At 43.0% G+C, this 22,270-nt stretch overlaps 3 protein-coding genes and 1 long non-coding RNA gene across 7 annotated transcripts; 2 read left to right on the forward strand and 2 right to left on the reverse strand.

Moving 5' to 3' along the window:
* Nucleotides 1-526: 526 nt before the first annotated feature.
* On the forward strand, nt 527-11,904 carry rundc3aa (RUN domain containing 3Aa). The gene is made up of 11 exons (XM_088317232.1): nt 527-818; nt 7,868-7,983; nt 8,357-8,490; nt 8,577-8,662; nt 8,869-8,958; nt 9,252-9,332; nt 9,397-9,562; nt 9,944-10,101; nt 10,796-10,909; nt 11,067-11,173; nt 11,432-11,904. The coding sequence occupies exons 1-11, from the start codon at nt 712-714 to the stop codon at nt 11,572-11,574; spliced, it is 1,302 nt and encodes a 433-aa protein (XP_088173358.1). The 5' UTR covers nt 527-711; the 3' UTR covers nt 11,575-11,904.
* Nucleotides 1,776-7,102, reverse strand: LOC148322627 (uncharacterized). Of its 3 annotated transcripts, XR_015846657.1 has the most exons (3): nt 5,561-7,100; nt 3,953-4,093; nt 1,776-3,275 (listed from the first exon to the last, which is right to left on the reverse strand). It is a non-coding gene; the product is annotated as an uncharacterized LOC148322627 (long non-coding RNA). The 3 variants fall into 3 exon arrangements; XR_015846658.1 differs by lacking the exon at nt 3,953-4,093 and having other exon boundaries at nt 5,561-7,102; XR_015846656.1 differs by having other exon boundaries at nt 1,776-4,093.
* Nucleotides 6,431-7,560, reverse strand: zwi (zwilling). Its single transcript, XM_088317241.1, has one exon. The coding sequence runs from the start codon at nt 7,433-7,435 to the stop codon at nt 7,187-7,189; it is 249 nt and encodes an 82-aa protein (XP_088173367.1). The 5' UTR covers nt 7,436-7,560; the 3' UTR covers nt 6,431-7,186.
* A 943-nt stretch (nt 11,905-12,847) lies between the features above and the next one.
* fam117aa (family with sequence similarity 117 member Aa) lies at nt 12,848-22,241 on the forward strand. 2 transcript variants are annotated; one of them, XM_088317124.1, is made up of 8 exons: nt 12,848-13,122; nt 15,390-15,535; nt 18,891-18,986; nt 19,064-19,180; nt 19,806-19,922; nt 19,999-20,206; nt 20,282-20,477; nt 21,249-22,241. In XM_088317124.1, the coding sequence occupies exons 1-8, from the start codon at nt 13,020-13,022 to the stop codon at nt 21,463-21,465; spliced, it is 1,200 nt and encodes a 399-aa protein (XP_088173250.1). In that variant the 5' UTR covers nt 12,848-13,019; the 3' UTR covers nt 21,466-22,241. The 2 variants fall into 2 exon arrangements, with proteins under 2 accessions (XP_088173250.1, XP_088173251.1); XM_088317125.1 differs by lacking the exons at nt 12,848-13,122; nt 15,390-15,535 and adding an exon at nt 17,338-17,524.
* The last annotated feature ends 29 nt before the right edge of the window (nt 22,242-22,270 follow it).

The raw sequence follows: 22,270 nt of genomic DNA on the forward strand, positions 1-22,270 counted from the left end.
ATTATTACGTCAATAAAAACTTGCATAGCTGGTGTAAATTAAACAGAAATAAATGTATATAAACTTTAGAGTAATTGATTTAGACAAAATGTTTGACTGGTGCTTGCAAGTTCTAATTGATTAATAAAATATTTGGCGGAAAGAAGTCAGAGCGTAAAACCGGAAATTCCCACATCGTGCTTTTTCCGGAAGTGTCACAGATTTACGCCCCTGAAAACGTGATTGGAAGTCACAATTAAAATAAATTACCATAAGATGTAATGTAGCCACGATTTTTTAATAAAAAAAATATGTTTTACATAAGAGACGTAAAGGCATTTTTCCTCTCGTGGATCTCGTTGGTGGTGAAAACACGATTCGCCAGGGGAAACAAATCTAAATCATAGAACATTTGGACTTCATTTAGTAACGAATAAATTAAAATAGTCGCTTGAAATTTTGCAACCAATATATTAAAATATTCGCTCGAAATCGGGATGTTACTCTGTGACGATCTGGTTTTATTTTGAAGCACAAAACCGGAACTGGTGTATTTAAATCTTGTGCGCTTAAAGGTTTCGACCTCAAGCAGCTGCAGCTTCGGCACTCCGCTGCATCGGCGGCCGACTTTTTGCACAGGACAGCGGCTGCACGTCGGACACAGATCCCGGCGGGGATTGGGCGGGTGGCGGGTGCGGACAGCTCCCGGCGCTGCCGCTGCTGGATGTACGAATGGAGCCTGGCTGCATGCACACAGCAATGGCTATGGGGCTGACGTCGAAGAAGGCGTCCGCCCGGAGCGTCGGTGTGGAAAGAAAGAACCTCATCACGGTGTGCAGGTATATCACGACATGCATCCAGGATCATCCATCCCCCACCCATTAACGTCCATGCTCTGCGCAGTAGCCCACATTTAGTTGGTTATTAAAAACTAAGTATTAAGTGTCCAAGTGGCAAGTACAACCCTCAAATATTTGCTTTACCCCACAATTCCACCCCTTTTCCTTCCATATCACCTCCTGAATAATGTCTTTATTTTTTATATCGTAAACATACACGATATTCTATTTAAATCTCAATGTAAAAAGGATGGCAATTTATGCTCATAAGGCTCATATATTTGCGTTAATTCTGGCTAAATATCTCTAAATGTCACCCGCTGAATCATGCCTATTTATTTTTAATAAATAATCTTTTAACATATAAAGGAAATAAAAGCTCGTCCATCATAGTGATGTCAAGTGCTTCCATGGGACAAGGGCGTGCTAAATCTCCTCCCCCTCCATTTTTCCTTTCTCATGTGTCCTATATATCATCTTGATGATAATCATGATCACAAGAGGTCATGGCTGTGCTGTGCAGTGTGCACGCATCACGTTATACGGTCGTCGCAAACGGAGCTTCTCCTCCACTCATTTTACAGGACTGCTTTGCGGCCATGACGTCACAGATGTGATATTCATCACCAGGAGGTCTGGCAGGCGAATGTGGATGTCTGAAAATAAGCTTAGAGAATTAATTCAAGAGTTACGGACATCCGAATTGTTTTGATTATTAGGCCGGCAAAGGTAAACTAAAAAACAAGCGCAGGAATGGCACTAGACTGCTAGAGACCCCTCAGAAATCTGTGTTGCCCCAGTTAACCCCCTCCAGCATTTTATATTAAATCGTAAAATAGATTCAGAAATTATTTTCTATGTTGTATGCTTTTGAATCATCAGTGACCTAGTCTTAGGTCTTGAATAGTGTTAAAAATAAATGCATCCTCCACAAGAACACGCACACAAAGTCAAAAATAGACACATCATCAAGAATTTTTATTCCAGTAATCCAACCTTCCTGCTTTTTTTTAGCGCCACAAACAGTGAAGCACACAAAGCCACAGGGTCCACAAAAAGAAAATAAACCTCTTTTGGGAAATTAGCAAGCTCACAAAAATGACGTAGGACTATTCTAAGATCAATTAGAGTGCTTTTTTATATATATATATATAATATCAATAACCGTAATGAAAACAGTGCACAAAGACGAGACACACTAAAAAGCAAGCGCACACACATTTCCATCAGTATTTTTTTTCTCTTTCCACTTTCTAATGAGCGGCAGTCATGAGTCCCGCTGCCTCCTCGTACATGTCGATCATGGAGGCGATTCAAGTAGTTGTCACAGGTTGGGCGGTGGCGGGGGGGGCCAATGTCCCACATCAGGTGGTCGGTTGGAGTGGGGAAACGGACTACTTGCTACCGTACTCGCCAAGCGGAAGTTAGTGATAGGTTAATGCACCGTGGATTTCAAACTTGTGGTGCCTGCCAGATTAGACGTGTCATGACATTGTGGTATAATACACAATAGGAGCATTTTCAGGGAAAAGCTACAAAGGGACTTTATTTTGATATAACCACCGGTTGCGGGAGTTTTCATTTCCTACCGGTCATCCTTATCTCCTCTCTTTTAACCAATTGCCCTGACCTTAAAGGGGAAGTCAACCCCAAAAAATTCTGAAGAAGAATATGTTCAATGTAGCTCCACTTGTCGAAACACGGCATTCTGATATATACTACGTTTGTGGATTATAGTCAAGCAGTAAAATCCAGGCGGGCGGCCATTTTGTCACTTGCTGTCAACTGAAAATGACATCACAGTTGCTCAGGGCTCAGCTAACAACCAATCATGGCTCATCTTCAGAAAATAGATGAGCCGTGATTGGTTGTTACCAGAAAGTGACAAAATGGCCACCCCTTGAGATGGCTAAAAAGGGCTTAACTCATATTCCACAGACGCAATATTAATCAGAATGCAGTGTTTCAATTTGTGAAGGCAAATAGAGCATTTTTTTGGGGTTGACTTCCAGTTTAAGACAAACCCACTAATCATAACCTTAAACACAATCCCCATCATTTTGAATGTTTTGTTCTGTGAGCATCCTCAACAAATTGTAATTATTTTTTTCGGCTTTGGTGTTGTTCCGAGTGCCCTTACTGTTTAATCCAGGGCCTATTTGGTCTTTTTGCACAGAATTTAACAAACAGACCAAACCTCAACGCATAAAGTCATTATCAGTGGCGTCAAAAGCCATGATGAAGACATAGTGTGATGACATATTGGAAAAAACAGGAGGTACTGGGTGCGGCGAAGCCTTGCGAAGGAAGACGACAAAAGAATTGATGTACACTGTCAATGGGCTCTGCTGCTGTTGCCGTTAGCAACCGGTCAGGGGCTGTTTATGCAACTTTTAACGAGATGTTTTGGACGCTTTGTTTACAGTGTTGGCGCCGGCGGCGAGGAACTCGGTGAACCTAGGAAAAAAACGACAGCAGTGAGACCAAAGACGGGACGGCGGAAAGAAAAAAAATTGGCCATCAGACAGTGAAATATAGAAAAAGTTTCATATCATATAATCCTATCAGAACTCCATTTTTGAAAAATAATACAAATTCACAGCATGGGTTTTTATTGTTTCTAAATATCTGTTGCTTGCTGTTTTTGAAAAAAAAGAAAAAAATACTACTTCCCTATTGGGCAACACTTTGGCGCCTCCTAGTGGCATTTTATGGTGTTACAGAAAGAGCACAATAGGTGATGCTGACTGTGGATTTCAAATTTTCGACTTTCAAATAGGCGGGGGTGCGGCGCGCTATATTTGGTTTCAGCGATTCGCAATTTGGTTGTGGTTGTTTTGCTTCTTTTCTTTTCACAGCTGTTCCGAACCTCCTTAGGTTTTTGGGGCGTTTAAAAATTAACATTCATTTGTCTCACTGCCATACTCCAATGTCTGATTTGAATGCACTCAAAATTTGTCAAGGCTCTTCATTCTTCGGCTTTGGAAATTGCATGTCTGGAATAGTCCTGGCCTGATTTCTCCCCACATTCCTCCTGATCACCTCGCCTGTTTGTTCTTTCCGCACATCCACCAACTGTCAAACACTTGCCAAGACATTCTGTAATATGGGAGAAAAGGGGATAGGAGACACACCCGACCGGAGTTAGACTTTCGATTTTGGCTTTGACTCAAAGTTCTTGAATTATTCATCGGCCATTAATTCTCTTGGACGTCTCGTCAGACCGTCCACCTGACGGGTGGGCAACGCTTCCTCATCGTCTGCAGCAAATGCGACTGAAAAATAGAGAACAAGAAGTAGAGAGAGAGCAGATCAGGGGAGTTTGGACTGGAAGAATTAAAAGAGTGGAGTCGGTTTGTGTCAAAACACGACATTATTAGTAAGGGCAGCCGAACCGTTAATTTCCTTGTACGATTTTGCCACTCTTGTATCGACCTATCATCACTTCTGAATCTAAATTCCCACGCGGGATATGTTTGGTTAACAGAGTGCACCTCATCCTCTGGCTAATGAAAGACGAAGAAAAAGTTTTAGCCCGTTGTTGATGTTTCAGTTTAGATGTCATTAAATCTGCCCTGTGATTGTCCAGGGTATACCTTGCCTCTGTTCTGGGGTTCGGTCCCAGCGGCCCTCCTACTGTCAACCCTTTGACCCCGCCCCCTGGCGTATTATCTAAAGCCAACAGTCTCAAACTTGGGTTTTAAATTGGACCGGCAAATCAGATCCAGCTTCTTTCATCATCGGCAGCTGGCTCAGGTCAATCTTTTTCCCAGCAGCACTTAGAAACAGTAATCCAAGTCTTCGTTAGATCTAGGATAGATTACTGTAATGCAATTTCTTTGGAGCCAGCCAGTCGTCCCTCAAGCACCAATCCACAAGCATCAAAAGATTTTTCTTTGTTCGTTTTGAAGAAACCGTCTCAACAAGAAAATCATCAAAATTCTACCAAGCTCTCAGGACAGATTGTGTTTGACTTCACTGGTTCCAGTGTACAGTAGAAGGGTGCGGCGGGAGAACAAGAGGGCATTAAACGCGAGCAGTGAGTGGGCCGGGCATTGCTCCAAGCAGAGTGAGAGTGGGTTGTGTATGTTGAGGGGGGGTTGACAACAAAAGACGCTTTTCAGAAGGACAAGCTGTTGTTTTTCTGTGTCGAATGGTACCAAGAGCATACTCCAAGTCTACACCGGCAGGTTCGAGGATGGCGAAATCTGGTCATCGAGGTCATTCATAACAGTAGACCCCCTCCCACACCTACTTACACACCGTAAACCTTAATTAAATTATTTGGATATTTTAATCAGTACAAAAGCCCCTTTTAACTCATTAACTGCCATTGACGGATAAAGACGTCAAAAATCAATTTTTGTTTTTTACTCAGCTGGCAGTGAATAAGTTAAATAACTCAATGATGCCCTGTTTTCCTTCACAGTTCTTGATTTCTTGACTCACAGAAGGCATGCTTAACACTTTAAATCACTTTTCTTGGTTCTGGACATTGACAAGAAGCAGACTTGTCTTGCTTGTGGTTTGGATTCTGACAGAAACCATACTTGGCTAAAAAAAACTGTGATTCCCAACCAGTGTTTACAGTATAGCTTATAAATAGCGACATGTTATGACTTTTAACTCATTCACTGCCAGCCCAGGTAAAATGAAGGTACCTTTTGGCGTCTATATCCAATTTCCGTTCATAGATTTTGAAAGGAACCAGTTTCTTTCATTAGAAATAAGACACCACTGACCTGTTTGACTTATCTGATGTGGTCCAGAAAACAGTCAAAGCCCCAAAAGTGAATTTAATCCAGTTTTTGTTTCCGGTTGGAGAAGGCCCTTCGTTTTGCTCCTGTCCCCCCACGTCGAAACAAGGCTCCCTCTCCCTGCCTAGAGCGTCTTGCGTTTGGGGAATATGGCTTTTCGAAAGGAGGTGGTGGTGGTGCCCCGGCTGAAGGAGGCGCCGCCCAAGGAGATCTTGGTCTTGCCGCTGGTGATGGTGGAGGATCCCAGCGAGGTGGTGCTCTTGCCCCGAGAGATGGACGAGTTGCCCAGGGCCAGCTTGCTCTTGCCCCGCTTGATGCTGGTGTTGCCCAGCGTCAGGGCGGTCTTGCCCTCGGTGAAGCTGGTGTTGCCCATTGAGGCCGATCTCGTCGCTGTCCGGACCCAGAATTGGAGGCAGAGGTTGGATCTCACTCCCCGTTGAGCATGGCACGCTCATGCAGCTCAAACGCCCGCTCTGTCAGCCCTCAAACGCAGCAGTAACGCCAGCGACGATCCGGAGCCCACCAGAATGCCGAGAGACCCCCGACCGACATAAAGCCTTCGTTGAGCTGCCGGACGTGGGCTCGGCAAGGCCGCATACCACCCGGGAGTCGCTGTGAATGGACAGAGGCAGCCCGTAGGTTGGAGACTGCCTATTGAGAGGGTGCGGGGCCGGGGGTGCGACTCAGGACACTTGCGCAATTGTCCCGTGGACTCGACGACACCGGGAACATTGTTGAAAGTGTTGAAGGGGGGGGTTGACAACCTCCCGATGACATCACTTTGTTCTGTACCATTGTTCCAAGTAGAAATGTTTGCAATAACTCAAAAACAACTTCAAATGTCTTTCCGGGAAGTTCATTGAAATGGATTTTATTCTCCATTTGCAAGTCATTACAGATTTGGAGGTGTCACAAAGCCAAGAGAAGCAGAGTTAAAATCAACGTTATAAATAGTGTGCTGGTTTAAAACGTAACCGTCTAACTGTACATTGTTGATTAAAGTGCACTCGTCTTTTCACACATCCCCCCCCCCCTGTTAAGCATCTCATTGATTACACACAATTCTTTCGACTTGCTGATACGCCATCATCGCTTGCCTCATCCTCAAACTGAACAGCATGACTGACCTGATTAAAAACAGAGCAGAGCGGCTTGTCCATGTTTTATCTTTGTTTTGTGAGTACCGTACATACACGATTCAGACGGACAGACAGACATATCCTCGTTTTTCTTTGTTATGTGCTGGATTCACGGCCGGTAATTCCAGTAGACGTGACTGTGAGTCTTGTCGCCCCTGCTGAGGGTGGTCCTGACCACAGATGCGCACTTGGTCCGGTGGGTGAGGGTCAGCGTGGTGATGGTGCTGGTGGTCTCACCCCGTGTGACCGAGGTCTTGCCCAGCGCTACTCCGCTCTTCCCCAACGTTAGCGTGCTTCTGCTCCAGGAGATGGAGAATTGGCCCCAGGAGATGACGTACTTGGTGCTCAGCAGGGAAAGTTTGCCTTTGCTGAAGGAAGTTCGACTGGATGAATAGCTGCTCTCCCATTCGCTCTCAGAGTCAATTTTGGATTTCTTCTTATGTGCAGCGCTGGCTCTCGGGGTCCGCTCCATCTAGGTGTTCCGGCGCTTGGGCATGAGCGCCTTACGGAAGGAGGTGGTGGTGGTCCCTCGGCTGAAGCTGGCTCGTCCGAGAGCCACGGTGGTTTTCTGCCTCTGGATGGTGGAGTCGCCCATGGAGGTGGTAGTCACTCCGCGGAAGATGGAGGAGTTGCCCATGGCGACGGTGGTCTTCCCCCTGGCGATGGAGGTGCTTCCCACAGCCAGGGCGGTCTTGCCTTCTGTGATGCTGGTGTTGCCCATGGCCCCGAAGAGGGTGGCTGGCGATTCCTAGCATCCGCACAGCATGGCCGTTGCCGTGGAGCTTTTTTCGATGCGGAGCTAAACTAAATCTGCGGCGGTCCTAAATAGCTGTGATCAGGGGGAGGGAAGGATTTGATCTTTGTTTTTTTTTTATTCGTGGGGCACAAAAGGACCTGGAAGCTCAGTGTGTGCACAAAGGCAACAAGGACAGGGGGTTAATTGTATTGTTGTCATGATAACACTGAAGTGGTGCTTTGTGCGGCACACAAGACAATCGGGGTGACCTCAGGGATAAGATGGCATTGCTCTACCCCCCCCCCCCCCCACCAACAAAAAAGCTCCCACCACCATCACCGCCTCATTGCCCTGTTCACATACAGTAGTACATTTGTACAGAACCCAACTCAAAAAGACTCTTCTGTTGATGTTTAGGTTCTCTGTCAAGACTCTCCTGGAAAAGTACACGGCTGAGCCCATCGACGACTCAGCGGAAGAATTCGTTAACTTTGCGGCCATCTTGGAACACATCCTCAGCCACCGCTTTAAAGGTAACGAAAAACATGCCAGAAGAAGGATGCTGGGCAAGTTTTGATGTTCCTGCTTCGGTCGTCATGTTCCGTCCAACGAGTTGTGTTGGGAAGTAATTAAGTCGAAATACTTCATTACACAGTGTGAATATTTTGAATCACTGTGCTTTAGTCGATTTTTCAATTTTCTGTACTTTTAGGTATTTGTTAATTGTTAAATAATTTATAAATTTTTACTTTTACTCCCCGCATTTGAAAATATATATCTGTTATTTATACTTAATCAAAATAGACTAGATGATGAAGACTTACCGTCAAAAAGACGCCCACCAAAAAAAAAAAAAAAACGTTTTTGTTTTTGTAACAATATTCTGTTGTCATGTCTGCAAAACAGGCTCTGCCAGCTGGTTCAGCTCAGATGGACAGCGCAGCTTCTGGGAATATATTCGGCTGGCCTGTGCTAAGGTGCAAAACAACTGCATCGCCAGCATCGAGAACATCGAGAACATCAGCACGTCTCGAGCCAAGGCAAGGATGCCTCACTATATGTGTGTGGGGGTGAGTGTGTGTGTGTGTGTATGACGTCATGTTTGTTTGTTGGTTTGTTTTTTCAGGGCAGGGCATGGATTCGAGTGGCGCTAATGGAGAAACGTCTGTCGGAATACGTGTCCACTGCCTTGAGGGACACCAGAACGACCAGGTAAGGTTGACGCAGATGGAATGCTTTATTTTCACTTTTAGTCATGACAGTCAACTTGCATTGGGATCAGGTGTCTCAAAAGATCCATAAATGCATCCACTAAGTTTCACCGACTCAGTCCTCTTGAGTTGAGTCGGGCTAAAACCACAGCCCTGAGGGACGCCAGAACAACCGGATGTGTTTTCGGAGTCTTTTTGTGTTCACAGGAGGTTCTATGACGACGGCGCCATCATGCTGAGGGAGGAGGCAACGGTGCTGACTGGTATGCTCATTGGACTGAGCGCCATTGATTTCAGGTGAGTTTTAGTCTTAGATTTAGTGAATCCATGCCTTCCTTGTCAGAGATTAATTGTAAATAAAAAAAATGTTAGAAAATTATCCATATTGCCTTTGCTTGAACTGGCCAAGTGGGGCAGTGACCCACCAGGTCCTGATAAAGGTGCAAATTGCGGAATTTGGGGCCTAGTAAAAGTTAAGGATCAAATCATTTTTTACGTATGGTCACTACCTAAGCAAAAAAATGCCCTTGGTTTGATTTTCAGAGAAAATGAAATAATACACGCAAAAAAACATTTTTTTTTCCTCGTAGTTTCTGCCTGAAAGGTGAAACGTTGGACGGCAAGTCTCCGGCGGTGATTGACTACACTCCCTACTTGAAGTTCACTCAGAGGTAAGCCTTTTTCCCATTAGCTTAGCATTAGCATGTGCCACAAACACTAACTGCCCTGCCGCAGCTACGACTGCCTGAGCGACGACGAGGACCGGCGCAGCATAGACAGCAGTAACAGTGAGGAGAGCGTCCCCGAGCATCCTTATATTCCGCTGGTCACCGATGAGGAGAGCTGGAGCAACAAGTGCCGCAAGATGGAGCAGCGATTTAAGATCGTTTACGCCCAAAAAGTAAAAAAAAAAAAAAATTTTATTAAAATTCCAAGCCAAGTTTTCAACATTACGCTCATTGATTTACAGATTGATTTGATTTTGAAAAACAAAAACATACACATTGTCCCAAACTTTTACTCACGTCTACTCCTCTACTTCAAGTTACTTCCTAGACACCAATTACTACTTTCCATTTTGCCAGTGTTTTTTCTTTGAAACTGAAACTTGTATTGGTCCTTCTTTTATCAGGGCTTGGTTCATAGATATACCCCAGGTTTTTCGTGTATATATTTGTCTTTACAAGAAAAATATCACTCAAAACTCAAGAATAAATTAGGATACGTTTGCCATTATCAACCAAAAAAAACGAATCCATTTCCTCCTGGGTGTGATGTTCAGGGCTACTTGGAGGAGTTGGTACGCCTTCGCGAGTCGCAGCTAAAGAACGTCGAGACGGAAAACAAGCGTCTGAGAGCAAAAGTGGACGAGCTGACCTCGCAGAGTCAGCGAGAGAAGAAAGAGCTGGAGGCAATCGTGCTGGAGCTGCAGGCTCAGCTGTGAGACATCGACCACCTCTGTCTTTCATTTTGGGTTTGCATTAGTGGGATATCACCCAAAAAAATAACATATTTTGTGTTTGTGTTTATTTTAGTACATATTCAGATAAAGGTGCAGATTTTATTTTATTTCACATTCAATTAGTTTGCCTGTTACAGTCTGCTTGCATTGGGGCTGAGTGGGGCCATGACTCACCAGATCTTGGATAAGGTATGAATGGAAAATGGAATGGCGTTAAGTCGTTACAGTCCGGTAGCATTAGGGCCAAGCTGGCAGGAACTCACCTGATCCCGATAGAGGTGTTCATCAAGTAATTCATTTTCACATTTGGTCATGACAATTAACTTGCATTCGAGCCAATCGGGGCTCCAACCTGCCAAAGCCAGGAATGCATTTCTTTAATTTCACTGTTACAGTCCACCTTTCAATACAGTTAAAGTTGCAAATATAGGGTTTTGTTTTTGCTTTTGTCGGGTACAGTCTGCTTGCATTGGGGCCCGTTGGAGCAGATAGTCATCCGATCCAGATAATGCAGATACAATTTTTTTTTTTTCAATTCTGGCTGTTAATGACCACTTACGTTTGGGTGGAGTGCGGTAATCACGGTCAATTGCTATCACGGGGTATTGATACGATAGAGGAGGATTTAGAAGATCAATAATGAGTAATTATTATTATCTGTCTCTCTTTAAGTTCGTCCCTCATGCCCTGTGACCCTTCACACCTGGGAAAAAACCTTTCCATCCCTCTCATCAACCAGTGGGCCGCCATCAACGACCACCAGAGAGACGTTAAACTTTTCCGCAGGTAAGCACAATTTTCGCATATCACGGAATACAGTGAACTCACACTGTTCTGCCTAAAGATGGTGCCAAAGTACTACTTTTACTGCTTTGTAAGTATACTTGTTTTCACCATATTCTCAGGACTCATTACTGAAAAAATATATTTGTGGTTCTGACAGGAGGAGTTTCCACAGTTTGGAGCAACTTTCTGTCGAGAACAGCCTCAACTCGGACTCTCAGAGGACCGACGAGAGGCAGAATGGAGACGCTGCCTGGACCGCAACAGGTAGCATATTACTGGAATTCTGTGGCATTCCATTTAGCTTTATCCGTAAAACAATCCCAACATGCGTTCACCTCACATGATGCAATTCACTCATGACCACTAAGTTATGCGAATTAGAAAGTTGGGAAATAAAAAAATATTTTTTTATTTATTATTCTTCGTTTTTAGTTTTTTTTTTTTTTTTTACAGTGGATCTAAAGTTCCTAGAACCTCGTGTAGAACTGCATCTTTAAGTAATCTGTGTGTGCGTTGTTTCAGAAAAGGACAACACGCCGTCCATGTTGGGACTTTGCGGCTCTTTGGCGTCGCTGCCAAGCTCAAAGTCGCTGACCAGCCTCAAGTCCAGCGAGTGTCTGGTCAACATCAGCGCTGAGCCCAGTCCGGCGCTCTCCCCCAGTTAGGGGGACCCCACCCGCAAGCCCCTCTTGCCTTTCAGTTTCCTCCCTCCCACCCGGACCAACCGCCAATGTCTCCACGAATGTACAGCTGGAATTCCGGTCATTATCCTTGTCGCTTTCATTCTTTTTCCCTCCAGTAGCCATTTTGTTGATTTGGGACGTCACAAGAACACAATCGAGATGTCAATACTGTAAAACGAAAACAAACGCGCAGCATTGGATGTGATGCAGCACCTCCTATTTCAGCCTGTTTCCTTCTTTGTACGCTTTAAACCTGAGATTATTGTTATTATTACTATTGTTTTGTGTTGCAATAAATTGCCTTTTACATGATTGAATGATTTATGTATAGGACTTACGTTTGCAACGAATCAGCAACTTGACTGCACATGTGAGCTTTGGCTTCATCTATTGGCAATCAATAAAAAGTCCCACAGGCCTCTTTATTAGGTACACCTTCCAATGAGAAGCAAAATAAATCCGTGTAATCTCCTGTATTGATTATAAAATTATACTTTAGGTCAACCACAGTCAAAACACAAACGACACCCTGGACTGGTCAGTCAGTCACGGCGCACTATATAGACCAGTATCACAAAATTTTATGATTTATAATTTTCTTTTCATGAGAACCTGAAAAAAATGTAATCACTCACACTTTTATTTTATTTGATCATATTTACTTGTTGCAGTAATGGTCACGCCTCAAAGAGAAATTAAATGTTTTTTAATAAATATAAATTTATTTTTTTCGTAATAATTTTCATCCTGCAAGGGGAATTCAATGTTTTGTTCTGGTTTTAGAAACCTCTTATTTCTTCCTGAATTTGAATTTTTTTGGAAAAATAATGATTAATGTATTAATGTATTTTTATGTTAGTATTTTTTCATACCTTGAGTTAAAATAAAAAAATCACATTTAGTTTTTTTTTTTAAATAGTAAAAAAAATCCTAAAATTTGGACCGACTTGCTTTTTGTTGGTCTGCCACCTTTTCATTTCTGCAGCTGGTAGTTGTTGTTATCTGTTATTTAACATTCATATTTTGCACGAGCGTACCCCCGCCCCTTTCGATATTAAATCGGTTAACTAGACTTGTCTGCACACGCATACAAAGGCCATACAATCATGAAAAAAAAGGAAGTGGGTTGGACCTCCAAACTTTTCGGGGGTGTAGATAACGACCAATAGGAGCTCGCTTTACTTGCACCAACCAACCAGATGCCAGACGACCCAAAACTTTTGCATGATATCGCGACTTCTTCTTGTCACTTTTGTTGAGAGCAAGCAGAAGAACTCCACACCACAAGAAGAAACCGATAACATCTGACAGCAGGCCACCATGCGACATCGGGAGCATCGCTACGCGTGAACTGAAGAGCAGAGCGTGCGCGTGTCGGCGTGTGTACGTACGTGCGCGTGAGTTCCTTCGAACCGGACTTGTGAAGGATGTCGGGCCGAAGTGGAGCAGCTCCTCGCGGCTGCAGCAACCCCAACGTCTCGCTGCTGCCCCTTCGGGCCACGGTGCCCAGGCAGCTGCTCCTCAAGACGGGTAAACTATACGCATACACACGCATGCGCACACACACGCACACTTCATCTTGTAGTAAGAATGCATTAATATGTTTACCCGTAATTACAATAAACAAATACAGATGCAATAATGAAAGTTACTCTTACTGGCCAGGTGTCTCAATAATGATACTAAGCAATATTATGATATCATCCAACCATCCACTATTGCGTGGGGGTGGGGGGTGGGGGGGGGGGTGGATCGGAGTCCAACAAACCTGATGACAGGGATGTGTGTGCACGTCGTGAAGACGTCCTTGGCTTAGCCAGCCTCGGACCTGGGAAGGAGGGGCGAGAGGTGATAGGGACGCTGGCATCCAAGTGTATTTTTCTTCCAGGGGAAACGTCACGATAACAGATGTTTTGGGAGCGGGACGGCAACAATTTCAGACAGCCTTGAAAGTTTTTCAGCCTGTGACTCTCATTGGTGTCAATTAGTCGTTTATCATTTAACAATTTTCCAGTGCCATATGCCAATCGTGTTGTCTTCCAAATTCTCAATGGACGTGATTGACAACATGGTCGACTTCTGGCAATGATCGAAAGCAGGAGTGTCAGACCAGTCACTGGTGGTCAACCAGTAGTCGGCGGACTGGTCCCAAGTTGACCGCCTGAGGTCTAGGGGGGTGGGGGGGGGGATAGAAGTGTTTGTGTATGTGTGCTATTAATATTTTATATATTCTGTGTTAGTGTAAACACTAATAAAGTATTTAAAAAAATAAAACGAAAAAGTAGCTTGTCTTTGCATCAGAGGAAGTTGTTAGCGATCAGGGCCGTTGAGATATATCTATTTTTTGTTTGTTCTCATTCAAAGTTTGTTTGTTCTGCAACGCTCTGATGGCATTGGAAAAGAAATTGAATGTGGAGCGCCAGGAGCAGCATTTTAAAACGGCACGTTCACTTCTGCACTTAACACTTGCGCTCATGCATGTGTGTATGCACGTGCAGGCATGGGTCAATCGCGGGAGGTTGGCTGTTTGAAAAGTAAATCTTAAAAAATTGTATCCATAGCGCTGAGAGAGCAGCTGACTAATTCCATGGTTTGTTTTTCAGAGGAAAAATACAGCAGGAGGCTAGAATAAGTTGAGACAGAGGACAGCACAGACAGCAAGTCAGCAAGCGGGGAGGGGAGCAGGAGAAGAGCAAAAAAAGTGTCCGCTTTCGTCCGCAGAAACGTGTTTGTGGGATCAAATTTGATATCTGTCACGTTGCGTTATCGAAACTGCCAGAAGAAATATTACAATATCGATATTGTTACAGTTTGATTACATTTATTTAAAAAAATATGCAAATTTTCAGTATCGTGATATAATCGATATCATTGAATTTATGGCACATATCATAAATTAAAACGTGATTTTCTATATGGCATCGGCAATTAGTGTGTTGTGATCTTATTGTGAACACATCTGATGACTCACACTGCTATTCCCCCTACTTCGATATCACGACGAATCATGTGTGATTGTTATCGAATGTTTGTCACAATTGCTTTATTGTGATGTCAGTATTGTTGCACAAACATTGCGATCGTAATTTCTGATGACCTACTGTGTGAATCTCACTCGAAAGTGATGTCATGAAGTATTCAAAATGGTTTTATTATTACATATTGTGAAATCGCTGTATCATGATCGTATTGATATCATCGATATTATGTGATATCATGACTGAGAGATAATCTGCGATTCCTACCCATATTTGATATTGTAATGCTGTAGTTCATATTTTTCTTCCCCTTTTTTTCCCCCCACAATTAGTCATTATGTTAGTAAAAATCAGCATTTTTTTAATGGCAAAATTTTTAAATGGAAAAAAAAAGTCAACAATTTTCAGTGCAAAATGAAACTTCTAAAACTCTGAAAGAAAAAAAAAATTGGCCCAATAATTTAAAATTTAACTGAATAAATTTCATTTGAGGTTTTATTTCCTTACCATGATGTTCCTCATCTCCACTTTTTGTCCTGTCCTTTCTTCTCTCAATTCGAGAGAGCAGAGCCTGCATTTGAAATGTAAATATCGTCGATGCAGGTTTCTTTAATCATGACAGTCCAAATTAAATAAAATATCGATTAACGCTGTATCCCACGGGACGCTTTGTGCTTTATGTGCGGTGCTCCTTGTGGGTCGGCCAGGTTCACAAATGTGCGTTGTGTGTAACGCCTGGGATCAATTTAGCAAATCGCTCCGACTTAAGCGTCTTTTCATGCCTTTTTCGTCTCCCCCCCCCCCCAAAAAAAAAATCAGAGCGGATCTCGGCCCGCCCACCCAAGCCCACCATGCGGCGGACCCTCTCTTTGGATGCCATCCTCGCACCGTACCTGCAGGGCCAGTGGCCCAAAAAACCCAAAGATGGCCCGGCGGGGACCTGTGTCAGCGATAAGGCCACACAGGTGAGCGTCACTAAAATGAGGCCTGTTTTAAAAGAAAATTAAATTCACGCCCCAAAGCCTTTTTTTCACTTAGCAGCATGAAATGTGTTGCATGTCATGAGCAGACCCACAAAAAAAAAAATCTCTTGTAGTCAAACCTGAAAAACAGGAATTCTACCATTTTGGTTTGAAGTGGCTAATTTATGCTCATTTTGGCCACTCGTGACTCACAATAAAAATTCGAAACAATTTGAAAATTCAACCCTTGAAACAGTTTCACTTATCAATTTTAATTTGGTAAGCAGTTCTTTTATGAATAGGCTCACAAAAAAAGTCTCAAGAAGCCAAAAGACACGGGAGGTCTTCCATTTTGGTTTGAAACAACCATTGGAGCACTATTTGGCAGATTACAGGAGTTCAAACTAGTCCTAGATAGTTGTTCTGATTGCTACCAAAGCAACTTAAATAAAAGAGTAAAAAAAAAAAAAAAAATACTGTACAACACATAATTAATATGACAGTCATATAATTTTATGTTGTAACACTCAAACAACTCGTGTGATGTTTGGCATACAGGTGTTTTTAAAGACACAAGCCAACCAACTGAATTTTTTTTTTTTGTCTCAAACTCGAGCGTGCATCAAAATGGTGCACCCCCCCAAAAAAGAAAAATAGTGCACAAAGCTCCACACCCCGCCGCCGCTCCCCCCTTGCCTTCTGAGCCCGAGGAACTTTGCCAAGCTCCTCCAAGATTTCTGGGCTCCTGACACAGTTTAAAGCCGAGCGAACCCCCTCAGCCCCCATTGTGAGGCGCGTCAGACCCCTCCTGACCTCATTATACGCACACCCCATCCCCCTCCGCGCACGCACGCACGTATGCAGGCACAAACCAGTCAGCGTCTGCCGCCTCACCACCCCCCCAGTCTCGTGGCATCCCATCATACAACTTATTGTTGCCCCGATTTCATCCTTCACTCGCCTTCTTTGCAAACCGCATCTTCGGACTTGATTATTTTCACATTATGTGAGACTCTACTTCTGAAGGGGGGAAATTGATTGGCTGTTTTTTTTTTTTTTTGCCCGCTTTTTGAATCAATGACATTGATTACACTGAACAGCATAAGGAAGCTGTTGTAAAAGTTCTGTTACGACCTCCAACGAGGTTGACTTTGTACCACCATTCAACCTTCCACGACCTAAAAAAATGAATGTGACTTTGTCTAACATCTTTTTTTACGCCTCCACATAACTACTTGTTTGAGCTGTGAAAATAGATCTGATCAAAGCCTTTGATGACTTGAATTTTTCCCACTTAGTCCTTTTTTATGCCATGCCAACGAGGCGCTCTAAAGCGGCCACACCAGAGCAAGTCCCCATGTTAGCTGTCACGTCAGACTTCTTAAAAAAAAAAATTTAAAATGACGTACGTGCACTCATGCCCAACAATGAGGCACTCTAAATCGCCCAGTGGAACTTCCCGAAGAGAAGATGCACTTTCAGGGTGCGGACATACTAATGCAAACTACCGTGTTTAAGTTCTTATATAGTTGATGAGAGACGACTAATGCCGTTTGAGCCTCAGCCAGGTCAAATTTCTTTAGCTATTCCATTGCCTTTAATCGAGAAGTACTCCAGTCTAGTATTGCTCAATGATTGCACGTGGAATGGCGGTGCCATATTGGTGCGCTTTTAATAGCGGCAGGTCCCATGACCCCCCTGCCGGCAGAGGGTGCGAGGTGTCGAGGTGACGGCTGTAACTTTATCCAGCAAAGTCACGGCATTACTCACTCGGACTTATTTAGCCGCTGGACGCCACACAGAGGACGACGACAGCCTTTTTCTCTTTTGTGTGTTGTGACGGCGACAAAGTGAGGGCGGGACGCTGATTTGGATGGGATAGTTTGTTAGGGTGCCACAGGGGGCGTCTGAAGCAGGAGATTTGGAACTTGGGGATCAGCGATGGACAGCAGAGTGTCTGCTAGAAGATCGAGAGTTCATGTGAAGAAAACGGTACGGTGTGTGTGTGTGTGTGTGTGTGAGGTGCTAAATGCCAATGTTTGCATGGTTGTAGCTATTCATAGAGGTGCCGGTGCTGTTGTCTCTACTGTTTACCATGAGAGGAAGTGGTTCTGTTGAGTGTTTCTTCAAGTGTTCCTCTGTGCAGGTGCATCCTGGCAGGTGGACCACACACACCTGTTTTGTTTGTCATACTTGTTGGAAGCAAACACACTTCCTTTTTTTGTGAGGTGAAGCAAAGGAACCATGCAGAGAAATGTTTTCGTGTTTGTGCATTGGAGGGTGAATCAGTTGTTTATTTAGTCACTTAGTTACTTGATCAGTCAGTTAATCAGTCGGTCACTGACTTAGTGAGTTTGATAGTCAGTCAGTCGTTCAATTAATTAGTGGGTAAGCTACTCAGTCAGTTAATTAGTCAGTCAGTTGGTTAGTTTGTCACTCCACTAGTCACGGTAATTAGTCGGGCTGGCAGGCGGGCACACAAATTGGACAATTAGTTATTTATTTTGTCTGTCGGTCACTCAGTCAGTTATTCGATGATTTAAGTCATCAGCCATTCACTCAGTTTGCTATTCAGTTAATTAGGGGACAGTATTCATCACTCAGTCGTTCAGTAGCCAGTTAGTTAGTTAGTTAGTTAGTTAATCGGTTATGTAGTAAATCAGTTACGTAGTAATATCAGTTATTTAATCCGTCAGTCAGTTACTTGGCAAATCAGTTAGTTACTTAGTCGTTTTTTTATTTAGTCAGTTAAACAGTGAATTACATGTAGTTAGTCAGCCAGGTGATTGACCACTAAATCTCTCATACTGCGTTCAGACTACTTGCGGCAGTTAGTTAGTCAATGAGGAGGTTCAATCAATCAGTCAGTCAATAAAATACTTACTGTGTTTGTAAATTAATTAGTTACTTTACAAATCTTAATCTCTAGTCTTAGTCTTGATTCTTTAGTCAATCGTTTGTTGTCATTGTCAGTGAGTGAGTCAGTTACTTGGCAAGTCAGTGAATCTGTTAGTCAATGAGTTACTCAGTCTATAAATCAGTTAATTGGTTAATTTGTTCACCATAAGGATTACATAACAGATATCATAATACTATATGTTTGGATGGTACAGTCCACATGCACTGGGGCAAGTGACCCACCAAACAAGTCTGTGGTGGGAAAAAAATGCTTGCTGTGATGGCAGTTGACCACCTTTAATGTGGATGATTGCCACCTACAGGCCTGAAATAGAACAGTCATCATAAAGATTGTTGGGCCTTGGTGGATGTCTTTGCTGAGCTGTAAAATAAAAATCAAAAGAGTTCCTTTGACATTTTTCCTTGTCTTTTGTCATTCTTTTTGCCATCATGCTTTCAGACACCATCTTGTTGGGCAGAGGAAACGCAGACCAGGAGAAGTTTCGGGGGTCACAAGCGCTCAGCATCATGGGGCAGCGCTGAGCACCTGAAGGAGGCAAGCGTCTTCATAATTTCTTCATCGTCATCATCATCATCATCATCATGCGCCTCATTCTCCCACACTGCCCCCAGGTGGCCAAACTGAGGCAACAGCTGCAGAAGCGATCCCGCCATGCAGCGCCATCTGCCGCAGGGTACGAACCTTCGCACCATTCGCTGATCGCAGGCCATGCCGCGGGCGTCACACAGGTACGACTGATGACGCTAGCTTTGGATGTTTGAAATTATTATTTTCCAATTTATTTTCATTTGTTCATTGGATTCTTAATCTCTACAATTGCATTTTCTAGGATTTTTTTAGTTGTTGGTGCTTCTACAAGTAGTTCCAGGAACAAAAAAGGTTCGGGTCAAATATTTCCCCCTGCAAAGGTTCCTGAAAAGCGCTGCCCCACCAAGCAGATTTGACAAATGAGAATTCGTCTTGAATTTGTTCTTGGGTCATTTATTCCAATTATTATTAAAAATAAATTTGAAAATGATGATAAAATAAATAATAACAAATATAATAAATAGGCACATAAAAAAACTGATAATTAATTCAATATGTGAATACAAAGACAGAAATCCATCCTATTTCAAAGAGAATTTTTTAAAAATAGCATTACTATTATTAAATTAAATATTATAAAACATAACATGAGAATAAAAATAAATTAATATAAAAATGTTGTTTAAGTAGAAATATTTTAAAACGAAAATCAAAAGATAAAATAAAATAAAATAAAATAAAATAAAATAGGATGGATGGATTGATTGATTTGGAGAGTGCATTACCGGTAAACTGCTGTATGAAACAGTGTTTTATTTGTACCAGACATCACCGCTGGTGCCGCTGAGCAGACTTGCATCACGCCTGCGGCGCAGTGTCGAGGGCCTCAACTTGGAGCTGGAGGAGGTGTTTGTGTCAGACAAGCGGGACGACCAGCATGAGGTCGGGATCATTTGCGAAGAAAATGGGGATTCTGTTAGTAGCGAGCAATCAAAAAAGGCGTCACTTTGTGTTGCAGCTTTTGGACATCCCGGATGGACACAGGGCCCCCGCTCCAGTCCAGAGGTGCAGCAGCGGCTCCCTGAGCGAATCGTCTCCGGGGCCCTTGGATCTTTCCCAGCTGTCTCCGTCTCAGTCGCCGTGTCCCTTGGACCCTTCCTTGCTGTCCCCGTCCACCTCGCCCAGTCCTTTGAGCCCGTCGCTCTTCTCCCCTTCACAGTCACCAGGTCAGGTGCTCGCTTTCATGGGTTTATGGGAATATTTTTCAGATGTAGTAACCAATTTTTGTGTTCATGTAACAGAGTCTACTACTCGTGAGGTCTTTTGTCCATCCCCATCCACGCTTTTGCCTTCATATGCGGTAGATCCTCCCACGTTGCCACTGTGCTCGTCGTCCTCCTCGCTACCTCGGCGGCTGCCATGTCTCGACCAAAGCTTCTCCTTTCAGCGACAGCCGCCAGAAGGCTGCGAGCCGCTTCAATTTTGCGAGGACACGATGTGAGTTCCGTCTTTTATGTGTTACAGTCTATAGATAGATTTGGGGAAAATGTTTTTTCATTAAAATGTTTACTCACTCTACACTGTTTTTTTTTTCATATTGCTCTTGACAAAAATACATGCATTAAGAAAATAATACAAAAACTAACAAAAACGGATCTGGAATGAAACATTTTCAAATAACAAAAAACTAATAAAACTAACAAACCTTTTCTACAAACTAATTAAACAAAAAAAAAAATTCATGCAAAATTCTAAATCGAATAAAAGCTAACTAAAATGAAAAATCCCAAGCTCTTATAACCCTAGTCTTAGAACAACGGAAAAAAATGTGCAGTTTCACATTTAAAATATTCAAGAGCGGTGGTTAAATTGTGCTGCTTGGCACGAAAATGTACAAAAAGAGTGGGAAAATTATGCCGTGTCATTAAATCGTCCTTAAATGATGGAGAAAACAAGCAGTTGTATGTGTAAGTGTTCATATTCAAATTTTTTACAACAGTGGAAAAATATTTGGCCATTATGATGTCTAAGAAGCGGGGACAAAATTGTGTAATTTACTGAAAAATGTTGATGAATGACTGACAAATCTGGTTTGATTTATGAGAACAGGGGAATAATGATGTCTCATAATAGTACCAAAATATGTAGTTTGCTATTAAAATTATTAAGTGATTTGGAAAAAAATGTGTATTGTGATATTAAAATGTCTACGAACAGTGGACAAATTGTGTGTTTTGTGCGCTCTGACATCTGTATCTTTCTCCGCAGGTCCGCCTGTCTGGACGAGCCTGTCCACCTGCAGCCGTCCTGTCCCGACCTGAACAAGGTGAACTTCACCCCGCATGGAGGCTCTGCTTTCTGTCCCGTCAGCCTCCTCAAGCCCCTCCTGCCTTCTATGGATCTGCTCTTCCGCGGCCTGTCCGTCTCGCCCGTCACCGGCTGCCAGGGCCAGGCATCTCCCACCAGGCAGCTGGGCATGCAGTGACGGTGACGACCACCTTCGCTGGACTAAATCGTTTACTTGGGGCTTTTCTGACTCGTCACTTTCGCCTCGATCGTGGACTTGAGGATGAATCCTAAAATGTTCTGTGACTTTGTCACTGTATTATGATCAAGCCCATTGTTTCTGGCTGGCTACTTTTCTACCAAATCCTTACTAGGAAGATTTAAAGTATATTTTTGTAGCTTTCTTTAAACACCTGTGATGCTATTGTTTGTATCAGGTTGGAGAAATCAACTCCTTTCTAGGTTTATACTGTGTCCAACATGATAAACAGAAAGCTTTAATTGCTCGCAGAGGGTTGATTTCTGATCAAAACATTGCAAATGCAAAATTGTTAAATTCAATTTATTTATGTTCAAAATTCTGCTTGGGTATGTAGATTTCTCAGCACAACTGGAGGTAATGTAGATTAAACAGTGACTGGTTTGGGGCGGGGGTGCTTTATTTAATTTTTTTGTGTGAAGTCTAAATGAGCGAAATGAATTGTCATAAAAATTCCAGTTTCCTATTCATTGACTGTATTCTCGTACGACACGTGGATTTGCAGTTTTAAAATCTCTAAATCCCACCCATATACACCAGAGCCGCTCTATGATTGGCTAAAGTGAATTGTGTCTTTTGTATATTGACCAATACACCCAATCCACATAGTGTGACGTATATAAGTCGCGCGAGGTTTTTAGGAAAAGGACCTTTTTTTTTTTTTTTATTAACAGAGTAGCTGCCTTTTGTCTTGCCATGGTACAAGTGTGTGGCTGAGTACAAAACATAAACAATACAAATCAAA

Source organism: Idiotropiscis lumnitzeri, chromosome 15 (genome assembly GCF_059441095.1).
Source record: "Idiotropiscis lumnitzeri isolate Australia: NSW breed Sydney's pygmy pipehorse chromosome 15, RoL_Ilum_1.0, whole genome shotgun sequence".
Taxonomy (NCBI): domain Eukaryota; kingdom Metazoa; phylum Chordata; class Actinopteri; order Syngnathiformes; family Syngnathidae; genus Idiotropiscis; species Idiotropiscis lumnitzeri.

Bases quoted from the DNA above. Each gene is read 5' to 3' on its own strand.
- fam117aa (XM_088317124.1), top strand. From the start codon at position 13,020: ATGTCGGGCCGAAGTGGAGCAGCTCCTCGCGGCTGCAGCAACCCCAAC. The intron at 20,207-20,281 runs GTCAGGTGCTCG...TTCATGTAACAG, and splicing joins CTCCCCTTCACAGTCACCAG to AGTCTACTACTCGTGAGGTC. The intron at 20,478-21,248 runs GTGAGTTCCGTC...CTTTCTCCGCAG, and splicing joins CAATTTTGCGAGGACACGAT to GTCCGCCTGTCTGGACGAGC.
- rundc3aa (XM_088317232.1), top strand. From the start codon at position 712: ATGGAGCCTGGCTGCATGCACACAGCAATGGCTATGGGGCTGACGTCG. The intron at 8,663-8,868 runs GTAAGGTTGACG...TTGTGTTCACAG, and splicing joins AGGGACACCAGAACGACCAG to GAGGTTCTATGACGACGGCG. The intron at 8,959-9,251 runs GTGAGTTTTAGT...TTTTCCTCGTAG, and splicing joins CTGAGCGCCATTGATTTCAG to TTTCTGCCTGAAAGGTGAAA.
- zwi (XM_088317241.1), bottom strand. From the start codon at position 7,435: ATGGGCAACACCAGCATCACAGAAGGCAAGACCGCCCTGGCTGTGGGA.